At 36.6% G+C, this 12,109-nt stretch overlaps 3 protein-coding genes across 7 annotated transcripts; 1 reads left to right on the top strand and 2 right to left on the bottom strand.

Annotated features, from left to right (window-relative positions):
• The first annotated feature begins 288 nt into the window (after positions 1-288).
• On the top strand, positions 289-1,743 carry LOC133879632 (velvet complex subunit B-like). 3 transcript variants are annotated; one of them, XM_062318269.1, is made up of 3 exons: positions 322-531; positions 562-658; positions 1,508-1,743. In XM_062318269.1, exons 1-3 carry the CDS (start codon positions 374-376, stop codon positions 1,556-1,558), a joined length of 306 nt encoding a protein of 101 aa, XP_062174253.1. In that variant the 5' UTR covers positions 322-373; the 3' UTR covers positions 1,559-1,743. The 3 variants fall into 3 exon arrangements, 2 of the variants coding, with proteins under 2 accessions (XP_062174253.1, XP_062174252.1); XR_009902130.1 differs by having other exon boundaries at positions 289-710; XM_062318268.1 differs by having other exon boundaries at positions 328-658.
• A 746-nt stretch (positions 1,744-2,489) lies between these two features.
• LOC133879631 (uncharacterized) lies at positions 2,490-5,233 on the bottom strand. The gene is made up of 4 exons (XM_062318267.1): positions 4,878-5,233; positions 4,474-4,670; positions 3,133-3,229; positions 2,490-2,747 (listed from the first exon to the last, which is right to left on the bottom strand). The coding sequence occupies exons 2-4, from the start codon at positions 4,501-4,503 to the stop codon at positions 2,518-2,520; spliced, it is 357 nt and encodes a 118-aa protein (XP_062174251.1). The 5' UTR covers positions 4,504-4,670; positions 4,878-5,233; the 3' UTR covers positions 2,490-2,517.
• A 1,182-nt stretch (positions 5,234-6,415) lies between these two features.
• Positions 6,416-11,727, bottom strand: LOC133880585 (uncharacterized). Of its 3 annotated transcripts, none has more exons than XR_009902330.1 (7): positions 11,388-11,727; positions 11,156-11,267; positions 10,030-10,240; positions 9,753-9,869; positions 9,305-9,409; positions 8,703-8,803; positions 6,416-6,882 (listed from the first exon to the last, which is right to left on the bottom strand). XR_009902330.1 is itself a non-coding variant. In XM_062319572.1 (7 exons), exons 3-7 carry the CDS (start codon positions 10,203-10,205, stop codon positions 6,796-6,798), a joined length of 516 nt encoding a protein of 171 aa, XP_062175556.1. In that variant the 5' UTR covers positions 10,206-10,240; positions 11,156-11,267; positions 11,383-11,718; the 3' UTR covers positions 6,416-6,795. The 3 variants fall into 3 exon arrangements, 2 of the variants coding, with proteins under 2 accessions (XP_062175556.1, XP_062175555.1); XM_062319572.1 differs by having other exon boundaries at positions 9,305-9,339; positions 11,383-11,718; XM_062319571.1 differs by having other exon boundaries at positions 9,305-9,339; positions 11,388-11,718.
• Between the last annotated feature and the right edge of the window lie 382 nt (positions 11,728-12,109).

The following is a 12,109-nucleotide window of genomic DNA, read 5'->3' as shown; positions in this document are numbered from 1 at the left end:
TTACGAGAGTATACAGTTAATATTTATATGTATATATATATACATAGTTATTAGTTAGTTAAATATAACAAAATAAAATTAAGTAAAATAATTCATCTATATTAAGAGATCTATTTCCATAGATTTGGTGAATTCAACTTAAATACGAAACTGTTTTATTTTTCTATTACCAAGAAAAAAAAATCTGAATTTTTTTCTGAGAAAATAAATATCAAGGGAAAAAATTCCCTCCTAAATATACATGAGATTGAGTTCGTCTATACGGAGGACGAGGGTCAGACCCTCGTCCGACCCTCGTCCTACGTGGCACCTTCTTTAGGTTTTTTTTTTTTTTTTTTTTAAAAAAAAGAAAAATCCAAAAGAAAATCCATGAATGACTTTTCCCTTTCTCCCCATTTCAGAAAAGCCATCTTCCTCAAAATTTCAAAATCCCCAAACTTCATCCCTCCATCTCCACCGTCCCCCTCCCCACCCACCGCCGACCGCTGCCGCTCACGACCACGCCGCACGCCGCACAAGCCGACCGTTTCACCTTCCCCCTCCCCCACCGATAGCGTTTCAGCTTCCCCCTCCCCCACCGACAGCATTTCAGCTTCTCTCCACCATGAGCACCGCCGATCGCCACCCACCGCCTACCAGGAACTCCAACGCATACCCAGTCAGTCTCTCTCTCTGACTTATCCATGGATTTTCTTGATTTCTTGCTATGGGTACGTGTTACTCTGAGTTTTGAATAAATATTGGCAGTGGGTCTTGATTTTTCGGTTTGACATAGCTTCTATGGTTTTGTATTCGTTATTGTTCAAAAATTTAGGTTCTTTCAAAAAATACCTGTTCTTTTTTGTATTCGTTGATGGCCTCACCATTTTCCTTGTTTTGGTGTTTGACTGTTTTCTTTGTTTCTCTTCGAAAGTTCAAATAATGATTTAATGTTGCTTCCATTTACACATATATCCAAACAGATCCTAGACTCTACCTTAAACTAAATGGCAGATGGCATTGCCAATTTCCATTTTATCGATTGTGTTAATGTTTGTGTTCTCTTTCTTTCTTGCAAATGGCCGTATGGTTTTTTTTTTGCGCTCTAATTCTCTGATTTTTTTATGAAGGCAGTAAACCAAATGATAATAGCAGTTTATATCAGGAATTTCTGAATTATTTTTTACATCAATTGGTGTTTGGAAAATTAGCCTAATCAAACTGCTACGTTGAGTTTAACATATGTACACCCAAATACATAATGCTAAATTAGTCATGAATTAATATATTCTCTAGCCATTACTGCGAGAAAGAATTTAAGGATATTTGTGACTCAATATTTTGAAAGAAAATGGAGAAGGTAATGCTGTTTACAAGTTAATGTGCTTGTCCTGGATTTTGTTCCTGTTATACAAGAACTTTGTCTTCTATAATTTGTTCATTAATAGCTGGATTTGAGCTTCAATCTGTCTGTTTTTTTGTCGGTTTTTAGATTTTGAGGTTGAAATTTTTGGTTTTTGATTTGCAGATTAGGGTATTGTGCAGTATGAATCATGAGGATCTGAAGCAGCTTATTTAGAGAAGGCATAAGTGGGTGTATTATATTATTTGCTTTGAATTTGTTAGATGCTCAAAAGCAGGCTAGGGGTGCCAACATTTAATGTCTATTGAACTACTAGCTTTGGAGTTCATAGACACTCCTTTTATGTGCAAATGCTGTAGTGGCTTATGATATTTATAATCAGCTTGCAATTGCTTTTTCCATGGTATTGCTTTTCCCTTCCAAATTTGTGTTTAATTTGATTGGAACTTTGGGTGTGTTTGAAAGCAACTTTGAGGAAGAACATCCATGTGACCGTGGCAGGCTGCAGTACAATTCGAAACTCCTCAATCCAAAGATAAATCATAAAGTACCATCCAAGCCCACCAGGCACCACCAAATGCAAAAAAGCACTACTAGCATGCGAACCATACCCTCTTCTATGAAAAAGAAGCTAACCAATCATTATCTTCACAAGCAAAAAGAAATTGCTTCACAAAAACAAACAGCAGCTAGCAGGTCCAATTTGCTTAACAAAACGAACGTCCACGGCTCACCTCAGATTCAGGAGTTCATCTATCTGTGGGACGAGGGATACTTGTTTGCTGTTTTTGTTTGTTTCAGTTGAGAGCTTGGTTGAGTTTTTGTTTTTGCCTATGCTTCTTTTTTGGAGTTGGCTTTTTTGCTGTGTTGGGTTTTTGGTCCAGGCGTGCTGCTAGTATGTGGTGCTTTTTGGAGTAGTTTTCTTTGTGTTGTATATAGCCAATAGTCGATTTTAGCTTTTCTGTGTGCTTTGTTTTGAGAGAATTTTGTTGTAGCTTTGCGCTTGAGTTCCAGCTTGATTGCTGGGGTGAGTAATTCTTTAGTTGGTTGTTATAAAATTTTCATTCATCCAAGGCGAGATAATGATTCTTATTTTTATTTTTATTTTTTTCCTGAAATGAAAAAAAAAAAATTTGAACAATTGAAATTTGGTAAGGCCCGTACATGAATTATTATTATATCAAAATAATACATGAAATGTGCAATACTAAATATATCAAAATTTCATTGGTTGCTAGAAACATTCTAATCAGATTTCCAGGACATAAAGGGGGCAAAAAAATTCTTCTACATTGGCAATCCAACAATAATCTGAGCTGCCTATAATGAATCCCAAAGGAAGAGTTCCACTTCTCCAAGAATTTAATTGCCTTTGAGCACAAAGCAAGCTTCTCCAATTCCTTCCCTGTATCAAAAGACAAAATTTGATCACCCAACTGGATTGAAAGAAATTATGGTGGCAACAGTTTCTTACTGTACGGGAAATCTACCACTCATCTCATCCTTTTTAAGACAAAATAATCGATAAAATTTCTGTCAAAGCAAACCACTTTTCCAGGGATTTATAAAATTTAGTGTGTATAAACTTGGTAAGATCATCATATCAAAGTATGACCTAAGGGATTCCTTGAAATGGAGAGCCCAGCTAAACGTACCAAGTACACCAATTTGATATATATTATTGACAAGATTGAGCCAAATTTTGATTTCAACATGTTTAATCTACAACCATATTGACAACCAATCCACCTAACGTAGCATGATTCACAATTAGTTAAGGGAGAATTAACCTGTTAAAAATTCCCTAATTGAGCTCTTCAAATATTCATACTCCTTCGCAAGCCCATAACCAGTTGCCATTGGGACAACATTGTCAATCATCCATTCCTTGCAAAATGAATACATTTAACAATAATCAATTTATTTTTGCAACAGGTACACATAAATGTTGAAACATAATATTCAATAATCACAACATTGTCAAACAGAAACAGAAATATAACTCAAATGAATGAAAACTACAAACTGCTCGTAATCTGAGGCAGCAACTGAAAACAAAACAGGAAGGGCATCCATCATAATTTCCTGTTTGGAGAACATTTTGGTGGACTAAATATGTAGAGAAAAAAGCAACAATTACCCGAGTTTAAGACATGATTTTCCTTGAAAGAGAAAAAATATAAATAAAAATGGTATCTCACAGTGAAGAGTTCATCAATTATGAGAAGTGTGAGATACCTTACCTGCAACAAATTATGTCTAGATCAAATCAATGTTCACCAAAGCCTTCTTTCTCTTGAAACAACAGCAATATTGCACTTAACGACAATATTTTTAAGGCAGAGAACCCAAAACCGATAAACAAACAAATTACTTCCACCCCCCAAATAACCGTAAAATGAAATTGTTCCAACACATTTGAAAAGCATATATTTGAGTGAATGCTTGATTTTTCCCCCACTAACAAAAATAATATCTAGAGTCCTGTTTATAGCATGACCAAGGATACCACAACTACATTGCAATTCACAAGCATCGACTTGACTCTTCAACCCACCTAACCCAACAAAAAAGTATCTAAACTGCCTGTAAGCTAGATAAATTCATAAGGCCAATATCTTGTGTAAAAAGCTCAAAGAATCTTAAGGACTCAAGTTCATAACTGAATGACTTGTGGTCTCACACTACCAATCTACCAAACAGACTCTCAGATTTCAAAAGGATTGCATTTAAACAAATACTAAAACGGAATACTAAAACGGAATTAAGGCAACCAAACCAAATAGCAGAAATTAGGGATTTGTCTTGAACAAATTAGTTTTATTTTAATTTTCCCATCAGTCTTCTCAGAAACCAAACACAGGCTAATAAAACAAACTCAAACACAAATCAATGCAAACTGATTGTCCGGAAATCCAAATTCCAAGTAGAATCTAATCCCAATGCATAGCTTAATTATCGGCAAAAAAATGTAGAATCAAACCCTGTACTTATCCACACAACAATATCCATCGAAACTCATAATGAAAAAAGAAAAAAGAAAAAAGAAAAGAAACAGATAGGCTGAATTATTATGAAACAATTAAGCAAAAAACAATTAAAGAGACAAAACGAATCCGAAAAATGAGGACCTGAGAGTGATCGCTCTTCATAAGGTCCATAAGGGTCTGGGCGGCGAGTCAGAGCTCCGGATCTGAATCGCGGACAACCGATTTGATAGCCTTGAGGAGGCGAGGGTCCACCTCCGGAGCCGTGGAGTAAGTCGCCTTCTCTATCAAAGTCCTTACCTTCCCTCCCTCTTCTCTCTCCTCCATTGCCATCAATTACTCTGATTATTACAAAACAAAGAGGGATTGATTTTTATTTGAAAATCCCCAATTTATATGGCTCTAAACCTTTGGGGGCAATTAGACGGTACATTTAATTACGAGTTCGTAGAGAGAAAGAGCAAGAAACCAAAATCGAAATACCCACCTGTGCAAACCTCAAAAAATCAACAAAAAAGCACCAAGGAGAGCAAGAAGAAAGAGCTTACCTCTCTGGGTCACACCAAAACCAAAAGCCTCAAAACCCTAGATCACCATCAAGGAAAAAGACGAGCCTGAGAGGGAGAGAGAGGGAAGATGGAGGTTAGGTCGGCGATGGGCGGCGTTGGGAAGGGGGAGAGGGAAGATGGAGATGGAGGGATGAATTTTTGGGTGAAAACCAGATCTGAGGTCGCCGGAGGTTGGGTGACGTGGTCACCGGTGCTCGGAGGTTGGGTTTTGATGGTTCCCGATGGGTGGCTTTCGGCCGGAGGTGGGAGGGAGGGAGAGGGAAGATGGAGGAGCGCGGGAGAAGAGATGAGGAGGGGGAAAAAATTTTGGGGAATGAAAAATATTCAGAAAGATATGTTGCATCTGTCTTTTATTTTTTATTTGAAAAAAAAAAAAAAAAAAAAAAAAAAAAAAAAAAAAAAAAAAACAATAAAGGTGCCACGTAGGACGAGGGTCGGACGAGGGTCTGACCCTCGTCCTCCGCATAGACGAACTCCATGAGATTAGTGGATAAGGTTTATCTTTATGTAAATTTCGTGACAAATGCAAACAAAAATGAATTTTTACATTTGAGTGGGAATGCCAAAAATCGTATTTTTATTTAATTTTGTTGATGTAACACTCCTTATTAGCTCTTAAATTAGCTATTATTAAAATAAAAATAAAAAACAGAGCTAATTGACAAAAAGTTAAGTAACATATCTACAATTATTTTTGTCAATTCAATATTTAATTCCCATATTTCACTTCATTTTAAAATAGATAAATGCTGATTAAAATCTTAACCATTTAGTTTGAAAGCAATAATAAAACATACTTTTTGTTAGAATATATTCTAATTATTATAAAATATTCAGAATATATTCTAATACTTTTAGAGAGATAACTATCGAATAAAATAAAACCATTCTGAATTTATGCTTGGCTAATATGTAAGAATGGTTCAAATTTTTGGATTATAAGTGTATTTAATCTTATGACCACACAATAGGAGGCTACAGCATTTTATACTTATGTTTCGTTTGTTTCACCGTAAAATGTATTTTTTTAAAAATATTTTTCGGAGTTTGATTTTTACGAAAAAAATCACTGACAACGAATAACTATTGGTGACGAGATTCCATCACTGGCCGGTAGAATTGCTGCCACTTTCATTGGATTCGGGCTACTGTTGTCAAATTCCAATGATGGAAACCAGAAATTACCAGATAATCTAACTAATAATTATAAGCATGTCAAAATTACATGCTGCATTAAAAATACATAGAAAAAAAAAAATGCATATAAATATTTGACACATTTTGAACAAATATCAATTTAATAAATCCGGATGGAAGAAAACTTTGTCCAAACTTTGTCCATAAAAAAGTGACATTCTCAAAGGCCATACCCATATCATTGAATCTTTTATCTACTTTAAAAAGACCGAATAAAATAGTAAATACTGAGTCTGCACAATTTGCAAATCATCCATTTTGAACACTTTGAACAATCCCCACGGTGCTAAATTTTTAAGAAGCAATAATCAAGAGAAAAATAAATAAATTAATAACTATGATGTCGGCTATTTTGCCAAATCATAGACATTTTCTCTATCATTATTTATTTATTTATTTAACTACACAGAAAATTCAAGAGACCATGTAGAAGACAATGCTTAAAAGCTCTAGGCCAACTTGAGCAGACCTGCTCCAAAGAAGAAATACAGAAGTAGTAACACAAGAAATGCAGAAATGCATAAAGATCTACAATTATGGACCATCCAACTTCCAACTTATTCACATGAGCCAAAACTTATCTTCCTTTACAAGTGCAATAGTACTCGTTAAAAGGACAAGGGAGTTTGAATAGTTTAAACTGAAATGGGATCTTGTATAAGCTGACAATGAAAAGCATATCACATGCTGGATCTAGGCATCAAGAAGAAACCCCATATGGAAGAAGCGCAGCAGCCACAACCCTACCCTCCTCATTCAGTATGTTGTAAGTGGACACAGCATTTCTCTGAAATGATGAAGTTAAAAATCATCAAGATTCTAATATAAGTTACCAGTGTTGTAAAATCGATTTTGGTTGGAGTCTTGGTTTTTCACTTGGAAAATGAGCATAACAGTACCACTGCCGGTTTCGGGTGTAACACTAATTAAGAACAAATCTCTACACGAGGGCACATGCACTGAGCGCGCACACACACACAACACACAGAGATGTAGAAAGAGAAGCAAACACTGAAAGATAATACCCCCACTAACTGCTAACCTATGTTAAAGAGCGACGTAGGGTAGAATTTTAAGTTCACTAGAACTATTTTCTTTAGTATTTTCACCATCATACCCCACCATATACAGCAAACAACAAAAATAAATTAAAAAGGTGAATATATATTACTGGTTGATTTTGGCTGAAATGAAAGGTGAATATCAACCACAATGGACTGAGACTAATACTGGAAAACAAAGGCATCAAGTACTGTGTTTAAGTTAAACATTTGGTCAAACATACAATCCTTTAATAAAAATGTTTAGCCAATTCAGAAAAACAGAAAACATTCACATTAGTGTTTGCTAGTATGTAAATGCATTTACAGATGCCCATTATTGAATTAGCTCATTTCTTGTGCACTAAATCTCAAAGGGCTCCACCCCAGCTACACATGTTTGTTGTGCCACAATTACTATTTTCACAAATGACAGCGAAGGTAAGAAACCAAGCAATGACAGGTGCAGGCAATTAACAATCTTACAGGCATATGCAATAGGAAGATATAGCTTATGAATGCCTTTTGACTAAATCGGCCATTGAGCCAGAGTCCGGCACTCAAGAGAGCAAGTCCGGACCTCCATAACTAGAGGAATCAGGACAGACTTGTAGAGCAAACCCAGAATGAAGAAAAGGACCCGATGGGCTCAACAAAGCAAGAAGACTTTTTTAAAATTCTATTGATGAAGAGATATCAAGACTCAACAAAGCAGGGAATATTTTGGATGCTTTTGGCGGATTGCTTACTACTAGGTTGGATAGGATGTCAACCTGTGGAGGCACCATTTGTTATTATTGGACAAATTTCTCCTTTCGTTTTCTTCTTGTCAGGATCAACGACGTTGGGATTAGATTAGCAAACTATGAATGGGTCAAGAGGTTGAGTAAAGTCTCTGTCATCTCCCAAAGCAGGGTGGTTAGGTTGCAGTCTTCATTGATCGGGTGGTCGGACGCAATCTCAAGTGCCTGAAAGGTCCTTTTAACAATTTATAACGCAAGCTTGCTCCCCTAGTTTTACCTAACAAGCTAACAACCTCAACTCTACGATGGGTCGGGCAAGGTAAACTTCGAACAACACCAAGCATGCCTAACTTCCAGCCCTTGGAATCCAGATGAATTCACCAGAAAACCCCGAACCATTTACACATTTCCCATATAGGAAAACCTCACCACCCTGTTGTTCCTTAAAGAATATAGGCATTTTTCAACACTTAAGATATCCTATTACTTTAGCACAAACTTCTCTTCTCCTCTCTTACTCTCTACTGCACTCTCTTTTATTGCTTGGTACTCTGACAACATTTGTAACTTGGTCTTACTCCTCTCATGCTCCCCAAAACACCAATTTCATTGGAAAATCATATTACTTTCTTCTTCCTTCTTTTCCCTTGTTTTTTTAGCCGAAGAGGAATTATGTCAGAATTTGGACTTTGGTCAGAAATCCTACATCTATTACTCCATTTATTGATGAATTAACAAACAATATAAATAACCATGTGAGACAGAATTATAACAAACTGAGAATGAGGTCAAGCTCAGAAATAAGGGGGAAAAAGCTAAGATACCGAGTCAAGGGCTTCTAACTTCATGCCAGTAGACCGAATGAAGCGCCGAAGTTCAGGATCTATTACTTCAATGTTCCTCCCACAGCCAAGGATCAGAATCTCTGGAAAAAAGTTATTAAGTAGAAGGTCAATAAAAAATAAGCAGCAGATTGTTAGTTGCTAACAAAAACCAATACTCAGCGATTACTCTACATAGATACAAATGTACATACATATACATACATAGACATTACTCTACAGTGACATTATGGAGAGAGTTTAAGTACTTATACCAAGATGCATACCTATTGAGATTCAGGTCATTGTCAAACACTTGAGGACTAAAATTACAAATGTAAGTATACAGATCATCTTTGGCTAACTCCAAAAGTACGTCTGGAATTTTTTTTTTTTTTTTAATGGAGTAGACCTAAGTTTATCATTTCCTCGTTTAATTATTTATGATGGTATATCACCAAACCGTTTGATGCACACAATGTGTATTATTGGCAGGGAACCCATGTTTAACATAACAATTTGAGTCACAACACAGGCAAGGTGCGTGTGAGAAGTAAAAACAACGGGCCAACATGACAGGACAATACCACAATTTCAATTCTTACCTGGTATAGGCCGCACAATTTGGAAGATAGATAAGCTGCACCACAGCATAAAGAAGATGAAATGTCAGACTCAGGTGTGTGGCGAACCCCATATTCTTCTTCAAGCTAAAAGAATAATTGCAACAGGGAACTTGAAACTCTTAGAAACTCACAGGAGCTGGAAGAATATCGGAGACAATGAACCAATATCTAAATACATGCACCCAACAACCACACACGACACAAGGCAATAATTCATATAAAACTAAAAAATGGAAAACTAATGCAAAGCATATGAGGCGATAAATCATACAAAACTAGAAATTGGAAAATTCATGCAACAAAATGGCAATCATATTCAAGTTAGTATATAGGAGTTTTGATGATATAATGACTAAGAACTTATGCCCAAACAAAAATTTGTCACTCCAAAAGAATGGGGAAAAAAAAAACAAAATTTACACCACACCTATCTGGGGTGACCTCTGGGAATTTCTTTGGAGCCCAAGACATTAACATGTTCCCCACACAAAGCAATCCACCTTCATAATCAACGCCATTTACAGTGAACCCCGTTTCCGTATACCTAAGTTTAGCAAAAGCAAACACAATTCAATCTAAGTTACGCAAAGTATGTGTGATTGAAATGAGAAAAGGGATTTGATTTTGAATGTTGTAAAAATAGCGTGATGGTTGAGTGGTAATTCATGGCATTCTGAAGGGGAAAAAGCGGGAAAAGAAGGTACCGTTGGAAGCGGAGCTGGTCTTCGGGGACGTTGTCGATGAGATTGATCTGATCGTAGAGGGAGAAAGCGCGTCGCAGTGACGGCAACGCCGATGGGTTCGTGGGCTTTGGGGACTCCTTTCGGAGGCTCCGAATGAGGCTGGGCAGCGTTGCCACCGCTCTCTGTCTCACTGCCATCCAGTCAATTACCCAAGTATGTGGGAGATGTGAACCTAAAACAGAATATTAAACATAATTTTCCAAAACAATTAATGGACTTGCAATAGTAAAAATAAAATAAACACAAAAAGGAATTGATTCATATCAGCGAGAGATTATTCACCAAATACATAGAAGAAATGAATAAAAAATAAAAAGAGAAGAAGAAGAAGAATAGGAGTTAAAAATGGAAGTGGATGAGATCAATTATATTTCCCCAAGACCTTTCCAACTTTAAGCTCCGTTTCCCTTCATTTCCCAGTTCTCTCTTTCATTTTCACCAACTGGTAATAACCCCATCTCTCTGTTATTGTATTTATTATATGTATATGTAAGACTTTAGGATCATGCCCGAGACAATAACTCCAGCAAGGGGATCTAGAAATTTAACTCCGAGAATAGAGCCTCCTAAAGTTGAGATGAATAATACAAAGTCAGCAAGTTTTCACCAGATTGAAGAGAACCAGGTTTTCAAAGAAAATTTATAAAGAACAGGTTGAATAAACAAATAATATGAACATGGTTGATCACTCTAAAGGCATTTAGTCAACACGGAACCACCAACCATAGTTGGAAGGGAAGACGAAATAGTGCATATGTACTGCATCACTCATCATTTTTCCTAAGTCTAATCAAACTCAGATGGATTAAGCCCAGAAAAAATTGAACCCAAAATGGGAGCAGGTTTGGCACAAAACATTATTGGATAGCATCAGCAAGCACATGACATATGAAAAGAGGAAGTGCAATGAAAAGGTTATCTTCATTAACTGCTTAAGCAGTGGGAAGAGAAAAATTATATTTATTATCTCTCTGAATTCTTTTTTCTGAATTAATTGCACAATCTTTTGGAAGATATATAACCTACACCCATGAAGATTTTTTAATCGGATATAGCACCATATATCATCAGGCATTATATTACTTGCCTCCACAAATTTCTCCGTAAATGGAGGAGATCGGTACCGGTGCCGGAAATGAGGGAAATGGTCGCCGGAACTGTGGGAGCCCAAATCTCAGCCAACTTTGTCCCTCCAATTCCTGCATTTTCTCAGCCAAATCTCACCCAAAAACAACTAAAAAAACCGGATCTGGAGAGAAAATCAAAAGGAAAGAAAACAAAAAAAAAAAAAAAAAAAAAAAAAACTTAGAAAACCTTACGGTGGATGGGCTCGTCGGCGGCGGCTGTGGTGGTGGTTCGTCTGGGGCTGCTCGTGGCGGTACAGTGGTTGGGTCGTCGGATTCTTCGGAGCCGAACCGGAGATGGAGAACGGACGGCGACTTTTGTCCGGAGATGGAGAACGCACAGTGGCGGCTCGTGAGTGGTCGACGGTGTCGGGCTCGTGAGTGGTCGACGGTGGCGGGCTCGGGAGTGGTTGACGGTGGCGGGCTCACGGTGGGGTTGAGGAGAGGAGATGGAGAGAGGGAAGGAAAGATTTGGGGGGAAAATAGTTTGGGGAAGAAAATGGGTTTAGAAGAACGGAGATGTCTTTCAACTTTTCAAAATTCGATTTTTTTTTTAATTTTTTTTTATCAAAAGAAAAAAAAATATATATATATATATATATATTAAAAGCCAAAATCACTACTCCTTTTTCTGAGCTTGTGATCACATAGTTCATTTATGAGAGTATACAGTTAATTTATAATTATATATATAATTATATGAATATTGCTATATAGTTATTAGTTAGTTAAATAAAACAAAATAAAATTAAGGAAAATAATTCATCTATATTAAGAGATCTATTTCCATAGATTTGGTGAATTCAACTTAAATAGAAACTGTTTTACTTTTAATTAATCGTATCGCATAGAGAAAAGTCTTCTTTCTAGAGAGAGAAGGTCTAAAATTTCTAGAGAGAGAGAGAACTCTGTGAGTT

The sequence above is a fragment of the Alnus glutinosa genome, chromosome 10 (assembly GCF_958979055.1).
Source record: "Alnus glutinosa chromosome 10, dhAlnGlut1.1, whole genome shotgun sequence".
NCBI classification, from domain to species: Eukaryota; Viridiplantae; Streptophyta; class Magnoliopsida; order Fagales; family Betulaceae; genus Alnus; species Alnus glutinosa.
This window is presented reverse-complemented; position numbering and strand designations above follow the sequence as displayed.